Below are 20,752 nucleotides of genomic sequence, written 5' to 3' on the forward strand. Positions count from 1 at the left end.
AAATATTCTCTGTCCAACTTTATTGTAAACCAACGTTTTTGCAATCATTTTGTGTGCTTCAAAAGTGTGCTTTAAAAACCTTATTAAAACCTTACTCATAGATCCAGATACTGTGACCGTGTGCAAATTTTCATTTATTTGTTATCCATGGCCTCCTTCCTTTTAAAATCAACGTTCAAAATTATGCTAATCAGCCAGAGGTGCTCTACCAGAGCACCTCTATGCTGTATCTACACTGTATCTACACTGTCTCATTATCCCCCCTGCTCCCTCTGAAACATTCTAAGAGCCAGTGAAGACTGAGGGCACAGAGGGGCTTTGGTAACACCCTTCAGAGCCCTTCTGGCTCATTAGGATAATTATAAAAGTTGATTTTAGAAGGAAAGAGGCAATGGATAGGGAATATAAGAAGATTAGCACAGTCACGGGGTCCTGGATTGTAGTGATGATAGATTTCCTTTATCACAGAAGTTTCTGTGAGAGTTCTAGGTAGTTCCCATGACAACAAATAATTTTTTAAAGGAAATATATATATATAAATTTACTTTAATCTTAGGTCTGGCCCACATTTGGGAATTTGAGAAGCCAGGACACAGCCCAATGCCCTTCTCCAATGTTAATGCACAGCTGGTATTCGGTGGGGGTTGTGATATTAGACTCCCTCTAAAAAACAAAAGTATCATAAAAACTTTATTAAAATAATATATCATAGTCCCTGTATGTGATCTCTCCTGGGCCCCCAGGCTGGAGTTCTGCTTTAATAAATGATCTGTTACATTCCTTTACATCATAAAGAATTACAAACTTTTACTGGACTTCCCAGGGTTCTGTCCTCCCCACTGTGATCTGTAAAGTTCTGTTAGATGTGAGACACGGGTCGCTCGCTGCTGGTTTCCAAAATGTTCTTAATTATCCTCTCAGTAATCATGGAGGAAAATCAAGGCCGCCTCTGGATATACGTTGAGACATCAAGAAGATCATTTGCATATCTTAATAACATAACTGAACTGAACATGGTAGAAAATAATCCATCAGGATCACATGGGGTTAATTAGCGTCGGCCTCAGAATGGATAAGATATGGATTGATGATGAAGCCACAACTATAGGAGCCATGGAGGTTACTAGAGGTCCAAGACACTAAGGAGGAACATCAAAGTACGGGAGCGCTGTACCTTCTCCCAGGGATTGACAATGGGGGTTGTGTTCTGCTATGGGAGCACCTACCTGAGATTGACTTACCTGCTCGCTACACTGGAGTTATGGGTTTACAATAACAATAGTGGCACCTTATTTCTTCCATACAGTAATATAGCCCATTTTTGGGTCTCCAAACAGTAACGGGTCCTCCAACACCGTAGTAGTGCCACCTTTTTGCCCCCACTAAATAAGGGAACATTGAAGTGGACTAGTGTCAGTAGTGTATTGTGTGTATGTACAGAGTAATAATATATCATGTATAATTTGCGATCCATTCATGGGAGAAGACCTAGCTGCCACTGATGAGGGAAGACCTAGCTGCCTTGACTCACCCCTCCCTCTTCATAGAGCTTCTATGCAATATGTAATCTCAGTGAGCTAATTGTTGGTGGGGAAGAACTAGCTGCTTTGACTCATTACCCCCTCCCCCCTCTCCATAGAGTTTATTTTATATAGCGCCTACAGATTATGCAGCGCTGCAGAGTTTGCCAAATTAGTCCCTGTCCCCATGGGGCTCACAATCTAATCAACCTACCAGTATGTTTTTGGTGTGTGGGATGAAACCGGAGGACCAGGAGGAAACCCACGCAAACACGGAGAGAACATAAAAACTCTTTGCAGATTTTGACCTGGGTGGGAATTGAACCTATGATCCCAGCGCTGCAAGGCTGTAGTGCTAACCACTGAGCCACCATGCTGTCCATTAGCTTCTATGCAATATGTAATCTCAGTGAACTAATTATTAGTGGGGAAAGACTTAGCTGCTGTGACTCACTCCTCCCCCCTCCCTCTGAATAAAGATTCAATGTAACATGACAGCTCAGTGAGCTACTAGCTAGTGGGGGAAGACCTATATGCTTTGACTCATTACTCCCCCCTCCTCTCCATAGAGCTTCTATGCAATATGTTCTCTTAGTAAACTACCTTCTAGTGGAGGAAGACCTAGCTGCTGTGACTCACTCCTCCCCTCCTGCCTTCTTAGAGCTTTTATGTACTACAACACCTCATTGAGCTACTTGCTAGTGGGAAAAGCTAGCTGCTGTGACTCACTCCTTCCCCTCCTCTCTCCATAGAGCTTTTATTTAAAGAGGGTGTCCGACAGCATTAAAAAAAACCTATTGGTGGCCGGGAGGGGGCTGGTTAAAAAAAATAATCATTTACTTACCTCCCCGGTCCCTCTCGGCATCTCACACTGCCACGTCTCCGGTCCGTGCCCCATGTAAACTAAAAGGTGCACGGAATCCGCGCCATGTTCAGCTTCTGGCCGGCCGGCTGAGATCCCGCATGATACAATGCTGGGAATATGTAATATGGCAACTCAGTGATCTACATGCTGATGGGGAAAGACCTAGCTGCTGTGACTCACTCCTCCCCCTTCTTTCTCCATAGAGCTATTATGTGATATGACATCTCACTGAACTATTTGCCAGTGTTCAAAAACCGGGTCCTCCATTTTTATTCCATAAAAAAACAGAACACAGGTTTTTATACTATGTTATGTCTATGGACTCATCCTGACATATCATTAGACACAACTTGGACTCAACCTGATTTTATCACTAAATAAACAGACCTGTGCCAAGGTACCCGCGAGGGTTTCATCGCTGACACCTGCTCCTCATATCTCCCTGTCCAAGTCAATTATGATAGAGTCAGCAGCGGAGAAATCGGATGAGTGATACAATGTATTTGTCTATTTACTTGTTTGGGACGGAAACCGTTCATCTACATAAATGTGTTATTTTAGTTCCACTCAATGAAATCTAATTCTGGCATGAAAATCAGGACACGAGAGGCGGCGGTGGGTGAAATCGGCCTCAAATTAACAGGAAATGATATTTTCTCTGCATCAGGGAAACGGCCCTGATGAAATATTAAGCAGCAGGTTAGTGATTTGGTGGCATCTAAGTACGGAAAGGGACTGTAAAGTAAGTGAGTCCAGGCGACATTTCCATTCTCTAGTGCTCCTTGTTATTAACCAGAGTCTTCCAATAATACTTAACTGGTCAATAACTTTTCATTAAACTTTGTATAAATCAGTAAAACAAGTAAATGTGAAAAACTTTGGAATATGTCCTTGACCAGATCTGTGCCTTGCCACAATTCTGTCTCTGAGCTCCTTGGGCAGTTCCTTAGACCTCATGATTCTCATGTGCTCTGACATCAGAGGAAAGTTATTCCTTGTCCCCTTACTTGGCTGCCGCCCTTCCTCATTCCAATGTGAAATCTCTTACGACTTCTGCTTTGCCAGTAGAGTTGTTCCATCAGCTTTGATTCTCACCCTGTAGTCCACCAGGAGTAACTGACCAGGTGTCACAATGAATATTAGACCCCCCACCATTATTGGGATAGGTCATTAACATAAGATGTGGCGGCGCGGATATGTTCACGTTCACAGTGTGGTGAGGCACTTATGCACCACAAGCTTTCCTAATAAAAGGTTATGGGGCCATGAATTAGCTACACCAGGTTGTGTCCAAGGAAATTAAAGAAATTTAAGCCCAATCTATTGGAACGCCTCCAATTTGGCAGACCATACACTTTTAGGTGCGCTTTTTAATTAACACTGCCCCTTTTTGGCAAATTCGCTCCAAAATTGTCTTTAAAAATACCAGGAAATCCATGAAAAATTCTGTCTGTTAAATTCTATCCCTAATGGAAAGCTTGTGGACCCCATTCTAAGAAGTATTGGACCACTGGCATCATCAGTGGTGATCAGAGCCTAATTGATGATTCATGAGCCTAAGAGCTCTTTCACATTGGCATGGATGCCTCACAAACCCATTGATTACTACGGGTGTTTTCATATTGGCATTGGCGTGTATTTTCACTGATCCGTTGTCCGTAAAAAAAAATTAGGAAACGTGTCCTATTTTTTTTTTACTGATGCGGATCACGGAAGCAATAGAAGTCTATATGGCTGAAAAACCAGGTGTGATGTTTTCAAAGCGATGTTACACCTTCAGTTTTTTTTTGTGGATATGGGGGTGCATTTACTTAGAAATTCGGACAATTCACTAAAAGTGCATTGTCCGTCTATAATGCAGCGTGCTGCGATTTACCAACATCGTGCGCCAGAAATCATGAATGTGTCGCTTCCCCATTCAGGTCCGACAGAGTTTGCCATCTTTTTTGTGGTGCACCTTTAACATAGGGCGTGCAACACAATTTTTAAGTTAAATATGGAGCTCAGGCCAAATCAGTCAGACCGCCCACTGGCACCCCCCTAATTTGTGCCGCATGGAGCATAGTGCAATTGCGCCACAAAAGGGTCGCATGCAACGCAATAGCCGCACAGACACTTCTTAAAGACACTTAAGCCGTTTTAGCCTAGAAGAATGTGCACAGTCCGACAAAAGTGCGGCACAAAGCCCCATGGAGTCAAAACTGATGCATCATGGAGGATGGAAGCGGAAGAAAAACTGAGGCACAACGAAGAAAAAACGCAAGGGATGCGCAACTGAAGCTGAACATCAATGCCAGTGTGAAAGAGCCCTTAGGGTGTAATACAAATACAGTATATAGCATGTATGTTGCGGGGGAAGTTAGGGGGTTACACCTGGCCCCTCATAGATGAGATTTAGAATAATAGATGGTAATGATAAAGCCACCTGAATAGATTGGATTTTCCCATATAAATTGCGCACACTGCCGAGCAGACAGACTTTGATGAATACGCTTAGCTTCCGTCTGGAATAAATTGGCGCGAGATCCATCTGTAAATGACTGGTGTGATTATACAGAACAGATGGAGAAAAAATACCTATTCAAGAGACACTTATTTACTGTGTACATCGTCCTCACATATTCCCGGATTAGAAGACGGAAAGTGTTACATACGGGTGGGGGGGTTTCATCTTCCCTTTGGTTTAAAGATATGGGTACGTTTGGAAAAATTGGGAGTAATACTGAATGGACATCTTTTACACATGCATCCTCAGCTGAGCGTGCAAGTGTTTCTCATTGAGGAAGCCATTGCTAGACACTTATTATGGAAGCTTACCTGCCCGCAGAGATAAAACAGAGCAGGCTGGTTGAAAATTTAGGGCCCAATTATTTTATAACCCTTCCTTTAATGGGGACTGAGGAGGCCCTCTTACATATGAGATGGTCAGCCAGTCGCTGTTCAATTGGTTGTCCTCATTGGAATATCTAAAGATTGATTTCGTTTTTTCCACCATGGAACCAAAACTTTACTTCAGGATCGGCACTGCGTAAAAGGAGTTGGTCCAATTTTCAATGAATCAGGGATAACATACTTCTTGACGGAGGTCCCAGGGGTCAGTGGTCACAAGATTGGGGGCACCGATGGTGGTTGTATCCCTACTGATGTAGTAAGGGTAAAAGATAAAAAGATTGGCCAACCCCTTTAAGCACATACAACATATTCACTAATTGGGAATCTTTGAGGGTCCCTACACATGGATTCCCACTAACATATATGATATTTCCTCTATATAAGGTCACATCACTGTAGGACGTTGTTAGGAATCGTCTGCGTTGCGACACTTATAATTAAGATATAAACCGTCTTTTGTCTGGATGGCAGCTTTTGAGGGATATCTCTCCTCATTTCCATGACAACGAGCGAATAATGACTCCGTCGAGTGAGTCCTTGATAAATTAACACAATAGCAGCCGCCTGTCTATGACTCAAAGAACCGTCAGGTTTGCAAACCACAAATGAACGGAACCGTCTGTGAAAATAAAGTTATTGTTGAGCAGTGAAAGCCGCAGGTTTTATTCTTGTGCTGCTCGACAGGTCAAATACTGAATTCATCTCATCGCTTTATTCTCTGCCGCTCTCCTGAATGGCACGTCCCTGTTATGTCCTCTGGACCTGGTCTTGACATGGTGCTCATCGTGTGAGGTTTTCATAATAGCAGAGGCCGGATGCATGACTAACACCTCGTTAGTACGTTTCTTGGATCAAAAATTGAAAAATTTACAAAAATGATTTGTAGACAACCCCTTTAATATAAGGGTTGGCCCATCCATCTATCATTGCATATGGTTAATTTGGAATGAGACCAAGTCTACGGTGGGACCAGATAGATAATGTAAAAGCCTTCCAATTGGGTTGTCTTCTCCTGGTCCTCATATGTCCTGGAAATGGCCTCCCTCTTATGTCTTGTTTCCTTAGTGATACGTATGACATCAACAGTCTAGACGCAAGATATCCTTGACAACTTGTAATATCAGTAGAGGCAAACATTATCCCATACAGCAGTGATGGCAAACCTTTTAGACACCGAGTGCCCAAACTGCATCCAAAACCCACATATTTTTCGCAAAGTGCCAATACGGCAATTTAAACAGTAACTTGTTACTCCCTGCTCTGTCACATGTTTATATTGTATAGGCACCTGATGACACCAATACAGTAGAAAGAAGGTGAAAAAGCTTTGGTTATCATGGTAGCTTCCTTCTAGGGTCCTGGGCTGCCTGGGACTGCAAGAGGCCTTGAGTCCTGTCTGGCAGAGTCTGCGGTGGGGTGATGGCAAGGGTGCCCATAGAGAGGGCTCTGAGTGCCAGCTCTGGCACCCGTGCCATAGGTTCACCACCACTGCCATATAGTATATATCAACTTACCTTGACCCACATTCTCCTGGGTCTATTCTATTTCCTTCTCATGATTTCTTCTGTATATCGAATAATCGAAAGGCAGCTGTGTATATTTTGTGTGAAAGCATTTAGAACTATGTAAGGCTCTGTTCACATTGCGACAAAGGTTACTCAGCTTTTTTAAAATACATTTTTGGAGAAAATTGGGACAAATTGCTGGACTCTCTTTAGGCTAAATGATGGACTTATGTTGGCCAATATTATGGAACCCAACAGACCTATTTATAAGACAGTAGGACCTGTTGGCATGGTTGCTGAGGGAGCCACCTCCTATGATGGAGCAGAAAAACAAAAATGTGAACAGAGCCTGAGTTTATTGCCTTATGATGGTGTCAGTTCAATGCATAAGTCAACTAACATATGTATATTGGCCTATTGTTTCAGGTTTAACAGTTCCGCCAGATGGAGTCTTCGAAATAGGTGACTTGTGGCCCTCTGAAGAATCATTGTCTTCTGCAGTTAGTGAAATCCTTCCTTCATATGGCCAAGAAGAGACAGAAAATACCACATTGATCTATAATACGACATCCAGCAGCCAGCAACTCAATGTTACAAATCTAGTCACCTCCATCCAGGACAATACAACTGCAGAGTCTGAAGCTGATCTTGGTCCTTCTGAGTCTCCAGTGCCATCTCCTTTCCAGCCGACAGACTCAGGTCTCAGTGATGCCGGCATGTTGCCTTTATTGAAATTACTTGTAGTGGACGGTTTTGTTTCTTCATCACCGCCATCATATCCATCTTCATTACCATCATTATCATCAACGTCATCATCATCATTGCCACCACTTGCCCAGACTTTCCTATCAGTGACTGATGTATCTTCTTCTACCATTGTGCCTTACATCAATTCAGTTGCTGAGGGGGGAGTCTTTACTCAGGACACATCTACAGATGTAAATTATTCTAGTTCTTATGCAACCAGCAATAATATGATTGTAAGTGCCACCACCATTGGCACCAGTGATTTGGTAAAGAATAGCCAGACTCAAGAAGTTACTCAAGCATCGCAAGGTACAGAGTCGACTCTAGATCTAACAACTGGAGACTCGTTAGGGCAAACCGATCACGAAATTAAATCTTCTTCAGTAAATGTTACATCCTTACCATCAGAAACTACTTCCATGCGACCAATCTATGCATCTTCTTCTGAAAGTGTCACTGAATCCAATGCTGACTTATCTTCTACAACAGTTCAACCACCCACTACATTTAGCCCAACGTTTACCATATCTTCAGACACAGTAAATGTTAGCGCTCAGGCACATAGAACAATAGAAAGTAGTAGTAATTTGAATACATCTACAGCTGTCCAGATTACAGTAGAGGAAGGTGCGTCATCAATAGGACATTCGTCAACAGGATCCATAGAATCTATCTCCAGTTACTCTACTGACACTACAGTAACACGTTCTGGAGAAACATCTGTGGAGGCAACCAGGTCGTCAGTAGAATTAAGTCCATCTCCTAAGACCATGATGTCCACCTTCTCTGTCACCACATCAACTCTACTTAATCCATCTTCAGCATCATTTTCTGTCCAACCTAGTGATGTCACCAACGTTGAACACACATCTAAAGAATTGTCCTCCATAATGCCCAACACCAATACTATAGCTCACTTGACCAGAACTGAAATAAGCACCAGGTTTAGTCCAACACTGGCTTCTGAAGTTACTATAAGTGTAGTGCCAAGTATCAATATGTCATCAACTGCTCCAGAAGAACAGCATACTCCAAGTGTAACTAATGGCATGACCTCCAGGACCTCAATGGCTCCTTCAGAAACCCAGTCCGAAGTATCTCTCTCTTTTAAACCATATACTCTACCATACCCAACTAATACAACAACAGAAGTGCTTCCAACAGTTCATATAGTAGATAATACAAGTCGGATGTTAACAAACACTCCAAATGAGGGAAATACAAAGTTCTCAAATTCAAGCACTGCATTGTCAACTCTTGAGCTCTCAACTTCAGGTCTTGCTGAAAGTACAGAAATAAACACCACTAAGTCATCAGAAGTGACTTCAGCAGTGACAGCCACTACATTGACTATATCACTTGACGCAACGAGTATTGAGGCATCTAATAAAATGGTAGATGTTACATCCCCATTAGAAACAAATACATTAACGACTTTTAATTCACGTTCAAGTCCAACATTACCTTCGGAAACTCTACCAGAAACTTCTACGTTCACAAATGTAAATGACGCCAGTACAAACACTGGGATCCAGCAGACATATTCCACAGGAGGGAGAACCCGTATAGTTACAAGTAGTCATGAAGATAGTGTGTCGGCAGTTCGAGAACCTATAACATCAACCCATAGTACCTCGATAACTACTGTTGAATCAAAATCGAACCTTGACGTTAGTGAAGTGACAACCAAACCTGCAACTGACAATAGCTCTGCGATGTCACGTATCGGATCAACACCTCAAGTCACCGAGTCCTCAGAAAAGGCATCATCAGTGAAGACCACAACATTAACTACATCGCTTGACGCAACAAGGGACATGACATTAATAACTTCTAATAAAAATGTGAGTCTGACATCCTCATTGGAAACCAACACGCCAACAATGTTCTATGCACATTCAGGTGCAACATTAGCTTTGGAAACCATGCCAGAAACCTCTACCTTCACAACGATTAATGATGCCAGCACCACCACTGAGATTCAGCAAACATATTCTGTAGGAGAAGCCACCCACAGACCCACAAGTAGTCAAGAAGATTTCAGGTCAACGTTACCTGAACCCATAACTTTAACCTTCAGTAACTTAACAACTAGTCTAAAATCCACATCCAACCTTGGTGTTAGTAAAATGACAACCCAACTTGTTTATGATCATACCTCTGCTACGTCAACATCAAAACCTCAGGTCAATGAGTCATCAGAAGTGACACCATCATTGAAGACCACCACATTGACTTCATCGTTTGACCCAACGAGTGACATGGGATTGTGGACTTCTAATAATATTGTTATTGTAACATCCTCAGTGGAAGCAAACTCATCATCAATGGTTACTACACATTCAGGTGTGACACCAGCTTCTGAAACCCCACCGGAAACCTCCACAATAGACACTGAGAATAAGAAGACATCGTCCACAGATAAAACTACCCACGTGGCTGTAAGCAGTCAAAATGATTTAACATCGTCAGTAGCAGGAACTATAACTTCAACCCTCAGTACCTTGAAGGCTACTTTTGAATCAACGTCCAACCTTGGTGACAATAAAACGACCACCCAATCTGTTATAGGAAATAGCTCTTCTACATCTGATATCACGAATGAGTCCTCAGAAGTGACACCATCATTGAAGACCACCACATTGACTTCATCACTTGACGCAACGAGTGACATGGGATTGTGGACTTCTAATGATATCGTTATTGTAACATCCTCAGTGGAAGCAAACTCATCATTGATGGTTACTACACATTCAGGTGCGACACCAGCTTCTGAAACCCCACCGGAAACCTCCACAATAGACACTGAGAATATGAAGACATCGTCCACAGATAAAACTACCCACGTGACTGTAAGCAGTCAAAATGATTTAACATCGTCAGTAGCAGGAACTATAACTTCAACCCTCAGTACCTTGAAGGCTACTTTTGAATCAACGTCCAACCTTGGTGATAGTGAAATGACCACCCAATCTGTTATAGGAAATAGCTCTTCTACGTCTGATATCACGATAGTCAAGTCACCTCAAGTCAACACAACTGCAGTAACAGTGTCCACCCAGTCAGCTGTCACAAATGGCCTTGAAACTCTTCCATCTAGTTGGGGTTCCACAGAAACCAGTACAAAGAGTATGCACTCTAATTCTACTCCATATTCCACTTTTACATCCTCAAGTGACACTACAACTTTAAGGCCAACACATTTCTACTTGTCAACTACTTCTTCTCCCTCTTCTTTGCCAACATCTAATTTTGGTGAATTAAGTACTTATTTTAATACTCATAGTGGACAAAGTACATCGAATGTAGCCGGAATTTCAGAGGTAACATCATCCTTGGTGCCATCAACAATAGCCCCTTCCAGTGGGGTTACTCTGGACCACGGACTATGGACCATTACAGATAACACTATGGAAACGTCAACCAGTACATTGCCATCTACGTTGAACGTATCCCCAAGAGAATCATCTACCCAGTCAACAAATATTTCTACAACAACAGAAAGTTTGTCGATGTCTTCGACTTTAAACATCTCAAGTCCTCATTCTTTGTTTAGTGAATTAACAAGTCCATTGTTTTCCAAATTAACACAAGTGAGTTCTTCAGATAATACAAGCTCTACTACATCGACTACTAAAGCCTCTGAAAATACCACAACTCATGTTACTTTAATGGTATCAAGCAGGCAGTCAATGGATTCTTCAGCTTTATCCACGGATCAAACATCAAGTAGAAGTTCTGACTTTCACACAACTTCAGATGGTCTTCAAAGTGCCACTACTATAGAAACGTCAACCAGTACATTGCCATCTACGTTAAACGTATCCCCAAGAGAATCATCTACCCAGTCCACAAATATTTCTGCAACAATAGAAAGTTTGTCCATGTCTTATACTTTAAACATCTCAAGTCCTCATTCTATGTTTAGTGGATTAACAAGTCCATTGTTTTCCAAATTAACACAAGTCAGTTCTTCAGATAATACAAGCTCTACTACACCGACTACTACAGCCTCTGAAAATACCCGAAATCATGTCACTGTAATTGTATCAAGCAGGCAGTCAATGGATTCTTCAGCTTTATCCACGGATCAAACATCAAGTAGAAGTTCTGACTATCAGACAAGTTCAGATGGTCTTCGCGACGCCACTACTAAAAGTCTTTCCACAGTCACATCTTTGCTATCACAGCCATCGACACAAAGTCAATCTTTAGCTTCCACTACTGTAGACGTGGCAAATTTTAACGGAAGTACCACTCACAAAGCGGTCACTACATTGTCCATGCTTCATACCACATCCCTTGTGTCATCCACAACCATACCATCTACTCATTCTTCATCTTTTTCACCTTTCACAACTACAATCTTTCCAACAAACATTTCTGATTCTCTTTCTACAGTCTCTTCTGGGGCATCTTCTGCTGAAGTATCAACTGTTTCAACTACAGGAAACGCCACGCAAAACTTTACTTCTACAGAAAAGCCTTCCACTTCTTCTTCTGTGACTCTCACAACCCCCACAACTCATGTGTCCCCATCTATTATCTATACATTGTTGTCCACCCAATCCTCCAAGAGTGCTCAGACACCAACATTTGGAGTGGTTACCACAGCCACTACACCAATTGCCCCAACAAACCACACCATCCATACGCCTACCACAGTAGTTTCCACAACTACCTTACAGACTACAACCCTCACATCTACTGCTTCAACCACTACCCATGGCCCTACTACAGATACAGTCACAACATTGTCAGATGCCACCAAAGTGTCTAGTGTTTTACCTCACACCATTACTTCATCAACCACGACACCTACAACAACCACCCCAAGGACGTCGGTGGCTTCTGTGGCACCAATCACAAATGCAACTGATGTTAGTAGCACAACTCCGACTACCATGCTGAGTACAACCACAACACCTTCTTCATTTGAGTGCAGCCTGTCAACCGAAACCATGGTGAAAACTGGTAGGTCCACTTTTCTTTCGTTCTCTTCTCCAAATGTTTTCTACGACAAAAAATTATGCAAAAAAAGTTTGAACCTGATTATTTTATGAGGTTTTCATTGATGATTTTCCAACGATAGGGTTGTCCAGTCTAGAGATGGTGTTGAGATGTTTTGCCCATTGCTACCGGGTCTGCCGGTGTGATCTTATTAGTATGTGGATTCTGTCTTGGGTTGTGTCACATTTTGAAACTTCATAGAAATGTAAGAAATCTGAGTTTTCTTTTAAGAACAAACAGGTTGTGAGGCTTCCGTGACATATAAAATACATCAACAAGTAGTCGTGTCTCTCGGGAACGGCAACACGGCGGAGCGAAGTTTGTTTATAGCCTCGGGTTACTTGCAGTTTTAATGTGGTTACTCTGTAAAGAGTCTTCTTCAGGATCTAGACAACCGTATCTGACAACGTTAGAAACCAACAAATTCATGCTGACAGTAAACAGAGGATAAACTTGCCCATAGTGTTTGTTTTTTTTGCAGAATTTTCTCGGAGAGAGAAAGAAAGATTCTCTTGGAGAGACTAAAAGGGATAATTTCTTGCAGATTTTTTTAGAGGTTGTGACCGAAGTTTATATTTTTAGGTGGATAAATTGGTAAATTTGGCTAGTTTCCCTGCAGCGCCGCTACAGGACAAGCAAGGAATTGCACGGTGCTCAGTGAAATTGACACCTGTCTATTTAATGCTTGGAAGTTTTGGGTCCTCCAAGTTTTAACGTCTGTTTCACTTGTAGTAAGGTGCCACTAATAGATATACAGCATAAACTAGTAAACAGTAATTAAAGAAATGAACTTGTAATTATAAATTTGGTAATATTTGTATCATCTGCTGCACAATTTACTATACCGGATTTACAGTTTCAATGAAATAACATTGACAAGTGAGAAAACATATGCATATGTTGCTGCTATTTCACGCCTGTTTTTAAAAAAACTGGAAAAAATAAACCAACATTGTAGGACTTACACTGTCAATCACTGTGTGTGGGCAGAGTAATCAAGACTCTAACTGTCACTCACCGTATGTGGGCAGAGTAATCAGGACTCTCACTGTCAAACACTTTGTGGGGGCGGAGCAATATGGATTCTTCCTGTTAATAACAGTGTGTGTGTGTGTGTGTGTGGGGGGGGGGTTAATCAGGACTCTCACTGCCAATAATTGTCTATGGGTGGGGTAATCAGGTCTCTCACTGTCCATTACTGTGTGTGGGCGGGGTAATCAGGACTCTCATTGTCAATCACTGTGTGTGGGTGAGAAAATCAGGACTCTCACTGTCAATCGCTGTCTGTGGGCGGGGTAATCACATCTTTAAATTTAATCACTGTGTGTGGGCGGGGTAATCAGGACCCTCCCTGCCAAGAACTGTCTGTGGGTGGGGTAATCAGGACTCTCCCTGTCAATCACTGTCTGTGGGCGTGGTGATCATGTCTCTCACTGTTAATCACTGTGTGTGGGCAAGGTAATCTGGACTCTCCCTGCCAATCACTGTATGTGGGTGGGGCATTCAGCCCTCTATTTTTTACTCAGAATTCCTACTCCAGATTATATAAACCTATATATCACAGAGTTCCCTAATAAAGCAATGCATGAGCGAAGAATTTTTAACATATTTATGAAAAAATAACTAATGAAGGTGTTAATTGGCGCTTTTTGGGCACTTCTTAGACTAGCCATGCACATTGGATTTGAACTCTTTTCAGTTGCATCTATCTCATTCGATCTCTAACATATATATATTGTAAATAACATTTTTGAACAACCCCTTTAAAGGGAACCTGTCATCAGAAATTGGCCTAACAAACCACTAGCAGTATGTTATCAAGCAGCTGAGCAGCTTCTAGATCATGGTTTCTTTCATGGCCTGGTGTGGTGGCATCATCCAGAAAATCTACTTTGAAGTGAGATATAAATTGGTTTTATGAAGTCAAGGAGGCGAAGAGTTTAACACTGAAGTCAAGCTTTCCCTCCCTTAGAACACCCCTTCACTGTAATTGATGGTCCTGTATCCAGAGACATCATTGATCAGATCTCCTGAAGTCTGGCCCATGATGTCAGTCACATGAGTGGAGATGTTCAGAGGCAGGGAGAGCTTGACTTCAGTGTTAAACTCTCCCCGCCTCCTTGACTTACATCCCAACTTCAAAGTTGATTTCTGCATGATGTCACTAAGCTGGGCAATAAAAGAAGCATGATCTAGAAGCTGTTCAACTGCTTGACAACATACTGGTAGTGGTTTATTAGGTCAATTTCTGATGACAGGTTCCCTTTACTATATAAGTATATATCTGTATATGACCTAATTGCCTATTGTATCTCATGACATAGTTCTTACCATGACGTATCAGCCACAACCTGCAGAGAAGGAGACCATTGCACAGAAATTTGCTGAGTTCCTCAATTTTACACTGTACCGAACCCTAAACCAACCCATCCAAGTATTTCTGAACAGAACCTCTCTAAATGTAAGTAGCTCACCTCTGCCGGAAAGCTGGGATAACACAGTGGGGCACATTTACTTACCCGTCCTGTCGCGATCCCCGCCGTGCGTTGTCTGACGAGGATTTGGGTCACTTAGATCGTGCGTCCAATTTCCTTCCTGTGACGCTTCAATGCTCAGGTCCGCCGGAGTTCACCTTCTTCTTCCCGGTGCAAGTAAGTGCTGATCTTGCGACACAATTTGCTTTTTAAATTCTGCGTTTTTTCCGAATCAGTCGGGTTGTCCGACGGCCACGCCCCCGAATTTGTGTCGCATGCAAGCCGGCGCCGATGCGCCACAATCCGATCGTGTGCACCAAAACCCCCGGGCAATTCAGGGCAAATTGGAAAAGAATTGCGAAACCCGACGAAAATGGGGCGTTTGGACTCTTAGTGCCCCGGTCTGACTGTATTCTACGGCCCATCTTATGTTTGGGCCAAATTTGGAATTTGAAGTCAACCTAAAGGAGGGGGGAGGGTCTCCCAGATCCCAAATTACCCCACAAGAAAAAACAGCGCTGAGTAAGACACTTTATAATTGTTATAAAGATAATTGTCCTATTTCCCCTCTTTAAAGAAAATTCAGCTTTAATGCAAATGATCTATATTTTTATGCAAATCAGCTACTAAGTGCCCCAGGGGCGGGACTACATCAGCTAGTGCACCTGTGTTTTCTTCTTTTTATTCCTCCAAATAGTGTCCAGTTTGGCCTATCACTAATCCTTTAAAGGAAACCTACCACTTCTGAAGGTAGGTATGAGATACAAACACCGGGCACCAGCTCAGGGTGAGCTGGTGCCGGTGCTTAGTCTCGTTAGTGTTAAAACCGCGGTATCGCGGTTTTAACACTTTTGAAACTTTCTAGCAGAAACTGCTTCGGCGCTGCGCGCGACCGTGCGCGCGCAACGCCTGCGGCGTTTCCAATGTAGGCGCGCGCACGATCGTGTGCACGAAGCGCCGAAGCAGTTTCTGCTAGAAAGTTTCAAAAGTGTTAAAACCGCGATACCGCGGTTTTAACACTAACGAGACTAAGCACCGGCACCAGCTCACCCTGAGCTGGTGCCCGGTGTTTGTATCTCATACCTACCTTCAGAAGTGGTAGGTTTCCTTTAAACCGGTACTGGCACCTTCTATCACAAGAAGGCATTTATATGTACAAAACCGAGTGCTTGTGAATTCAACGGACCCATAAAATATGGGATAATTAAAGTTATAGGAACTGTTACAAAATTTTGTGCCCGGATATTTTGCCTTAAAATTTGTAACCCGGAGTTTGGGCACTTTGTAAAGACGAATAGTTGGATTTGGGGAAAGACGTGTTTTGCCAAAAACTAGCACAGTATAATCTATGGCTATATATTTACAGGTGACGTTACAGACCCAAAATGTGACGCTGGGATATTCTATATCAGTCAACTCCTCCATATACATCCCGTCAGCCATCGTAGATGTTCTTACAAGCAATGGCGTCTTCAACGTTACTGCGCTCAATCGTTATGTTTCACTCCTCCAGTCTGTACCGGTACCGGCTGAGACCTGGGAACCGGACCCCGATGTCAGCTTTAGGGTAAAAACTGGTAAGATAATTTCTGTACATATATGGATTTCAAGAAGTTTTTATAATATTTTTTATAGTAATATTGGGAATTATACAAACTCTTTGTGCAGTTATGAATATTTGAATGAATTGTTAAACCGGGAAATTGTTTGTGAGTCTCTAGGTTTGTCTCAGCTTCTGTAATAAATAAGGAGGTTTAGAGGTTTTCCTTCACTGTGTATTGTAGATTATCCCCGAATTCTGACATCACATGGATTAAATAACAGCACAGACACCATTTTGTTCATTACTACTTTACTTTGATATCTGTACTGTGACATCACTGTGTGTATTATCCCTGTACTGTGACATCACTATGTGTAGTATCCCTGTACTGTGACATCACTGTGTGTATTATCCCTGTACTGTGACATCACTGTGTGTATTATCCCTGTACTGTGACATCACTGTGTGTATTATCCCTGTACTGTGACTTCACTGTGTGTATTATCCTGTACTGTGACATTACTGTGTGTATTATCTGTGTACTGTGACATCACTGTGTGTACTATCCCTGTACTGTGACATCGCTGTGTATATTATCTCTGTACTGTGACATCACTGTGTGTACTATCCCTGTACTGTGACATCGCTGTGTATATTATCCCTGTACTGTGACATCACTGTGTGTATTATCCCTGTACTGTGACTTCACTGTGTGTATTATCCTGTACTGTGACATCACTGTGTCTATTATCCCCTGTACTGTGACATCACTGTGTGTATTATCCTGTACTGTGACATCACTGTGTGTATTATCCCAGTACTGTGACATCACTGTGTGTATAATCCCTGTACTGTGACATCACTGTGTGCAGTATCCCAGTACTGTGACATCACTGTGTGTGTTATCTCTGTACTGTGACATCACTGTGTGCATTATCCCTGTACTGTGACATCACTGTGTGTATTATCCCTGTACTGTGACATCACTGTGTGCTGTACTGTGACATCACTGTGTGCATTATCCCTGTACTGTGACATCACTGTGTATTATCCCTGTACTGTGACATCACTGTGTGTATTATCCCTGTACTGTGACATCACTGTGTGTATTATCCCTGTACTGTGACATCACTGTGTGTATTATCCCCGTACTGTGACATCACAGTGTATATTATCCCTGTACTGTGACATCACTGTGTGTATTATCCCTGTACTGTGACATCACTGTGTGTATTATCCCCGTACTGTGACATCACAGTGTATATTATCCCTGTACTGTGACATCACTTTGTGCATTATCCCTGTACTGTGACATCACTGTGTGTATTATCCCTGTACTGTGACATCACTGTGTGTATTATCTCTGTACTGTGACATCACTGTGTGTATTATCTCTGTACTGTGACATCACTGTGTGTATTATCTCTGTACGGTGACATCACTGTGTGTATTATCTCTGTACTGTGACATCACTGTGTATTATCCCTGTACTGTGACATCACTGCGTGTATTATTTCTGTACTGTGACATCACTGTGTGTATTATCCTGTACTGTGACATCACTGTGTGTATTATCCCTGCACTGTGACATCACTGTATGTATTATCCCTGTACTGTGACATCACTGTGTATTATCCCTGTACTGTGACATCACTGTGTGTATTATCCCTGTACTGTGACATCACTGTGTGTATTATCCCTGTACTGTGACATCACTGTGTGTATTATCCCCGTACTGTGACATCACAGTGTATATTATCCCTGTACTGTGACATCACTTTGTGCATTATCCCTGTACTGTGACATCACTGTGTGTATTATCCCTGTACTGTGACATCACTGTGTGTATTATCCCTGTACTGTGACATCACTGTGTGTATTATCTCTGTACTGTGACATCACTGTGTGTATTATCTCTGTACGGTGACATCACTGTGTGTATTATCTCTGTACTGTGACATCACTGTGTATTATCCCTGTACTGTGACACCACTGCGTGTATTATTTCTGTACTGTGACATCACTGTGTGTATTATCCTGTACTGTGACATCACTGTGTGTATTATCCCTGCACTGTGACATCACTGTATGTATTATCCCTGTACTGTGACATCACTGTGTGTATTATCCTGTACTGTGACATCACTGTGTGTATTATCCCTGTACTGTGACATCACTGTGTGTATTATCCCTGTACTGTGACATCACTGTGTGTATTATCCCTGTACTGTGACATCATTTGGGGAGCTGGCCACACCACAAGCCACAAACAGATCTGATGCAGACTTGCCCTGCTGTTATATTTGCCTCATTAATAACTCATATTGGTAATGAAATGATTAGTAATGTGATGTTATTAGATGATCGGCCGCTCTGTAATCTATAGATTAGGCTGTGGGTGACGCGTCGATTCAATTTGCAGAGAGCGTCTGGGCTCCGGCTTTGGCGTCTTTTCTCTTCTGGCTTGGCAGGCGGCCAGGACTACGGCTCGTGTTGTTGCTGTTTGTGCTTTTAAGACAGATTATTGCAGTTTTTGCAGAGCGTTGCACAGTGGAGCCGCGCAGGCGACAGGTGTACAATGCTGCCGGGGTGCTGGGTAACCCTGCCATTGTTTTGGATCTGGACCAGGGACAATGATGGATCCTGAGCTTGTGGTGTTTCAGCGCGAATTAAAACCTGGTTCTTGGCGTCTAGTTGATTGTTTCGATTTGGAAAAACATGCAAGGATTGGGAATTGGAATCAAATGGAAAATCTTGACTATAACAACTGATAGACTATGCACATAACGTGCCCAAATTCTGGTGTATTTTGCATAAAAACTGTCTCATTTAGGAAGAACTTTTTGTACATTTTTGTGAAAAATGAGGTGGGACTTGAAATGAAGTGGGTGTGGTCTGAGTTGCATTGTAATGTGCCAAGAATGCTGACTTTAAAAATGCCTTTGTCAGCATTCAGAAGCATTTCAATACTTTATAAAACTTTATTTCACATGACCTGGCTCACTGCCAGCAGCGTGTGCTGAGCCCCTAGGAGGGGAATTGTCATCTGCAGCCTGTGTGTCTGTGTCTCAGTCTCCTGCATTCTTCCTCTAGTTCACTCTTTCCCCCCCTCACTCCCCTTCCTGCTCAATGCACATGACAAAAAGAGGGGTGCAAGCAGCTGGATGAATGTGGAGGAGAGGAGACTGACACAGGCATACGAATTGTTGCAGTTTCTCCCTCCCCCCGGGACTTTTCACACACTGCTGGCAGGGAGCCAGGTAATGTGCAATAAAGTTTTATAAAGTACTGAAATCATTCAAAATGATGACAAAGGCATTTTTAAAATCAGAGTAGCATAGGCAATTGTAACCCGTCACCCAAAATGTCACTAAAATGACATTCCTGGTCACAGGTTCACTTTAAATAGCATTGTGATCATGAAGATGTCAGTGTGGGTATAGAACGCTTGTGTGCATTATCAAATTGTAACCATTACCCCGCAATGTCTTTCCACTCTGACAGTGCTGAAGTTAATGGGGACAGGGACCAATGTTCATACTTGTGTCTACGTCCGAAACATGGAGCAAAAACTACAGACAGCGTATGAGAGGGCCAGCACTGTCGTGACTAACCTCTCTGTAAAGGTAAGTTAGCATTCAGTAATATATATACTTATTTTCTACCTAATATAAATCTCATATTAGGTTTACTGACCTCACAGCCTTCAGTAGGTAAAGACGATCTGAAAAACCGTAAGCCATTATAAGGCTTCATTCTTCCTCTAATCTCCTTACTTTCACTATAAGTGAAATTAACCCCTTAGATGTGGTGGACTTTTTTAGTTCATCACATCTGAGAGGTTAACCAGGGGCGTAACTAGAAGAGGCAGTGCCCCATAACAGAGTTCTGAATGGGGTCCACTTCCCGCTTGATAAATATACATATTTGTATACACATGCGAGTTACAATTACAGGCGGTCCCCTACTTAAGAACACTAGACTTACATACGACCCCTAGTTACAAACGGACCTCTGGGTGTTAGTAATTTACTGTACTTTAGCCTTAGGCTACAATAATCAGCTATAACAGTTATCACAGGCGTCTGTAATGAAGCTTTATTGTTAATCCTGGTTCTCATGACAACCCAACATTTTTAAAATCCAGTTGTCACAGAGACCAAAAAAGTTCTGGCTGGGGTTACAATGATAAAATA

General features: G+C 42.3%; 1 protein-coding gene across 4 annotated transcripts in view; it reads left to right on the forward strand.

Moving 5' to 3' along the window:
* The window catches only part of KIAA1549L (KIAA1549 like), a 97,150-nt gene that overhangs the window by 24,608 nt on the left and 51,790 nt on the right, over positions 1 to 20,752 (forward strand). For 3 of the 4 annotated variants that reach the window (XM_072118625.1, XM_072118628.1, XM_072118626.1), the window contains exons 2-5: positions 7,209 to 12,503; positions 14,864 to 15,000; positions 16,380 to 16,590; positions 20,061 to 20,182. In XM_072118625.1, the coding sequence (XP_071974726.1) occupies positions 7,209 to 12,503; positions 14,864 to 15,000; positions 16,380 to 16,590; positions 20,061 to 20,182 (5,765 nt within the window). The remainder of the gene's footprint in view (positions 1 to 7,208; positions 12,504 to 14,863; positions 15,001 to 16,379; positions 16,591 to 20,060; positions 20,183 to 20,752) is intronic. The other variant, XM_072118629.1, reaches the window with a different exon arrangement.

Source organism: Engystomops pustulosus, chromosome 7 (genome assembly GCF_040894005.1).
Source record: "Engystomops pustulosus chromosome 7, aEngPut4.maternal, whole genome shotgun sequence".
Classification (NCBI taxonomy): Eukaryota; Metazoa; Chordata; class Amphibia; order Anura; family Leptodactylidae; genus Engystomops; species Engystomops pustulosus.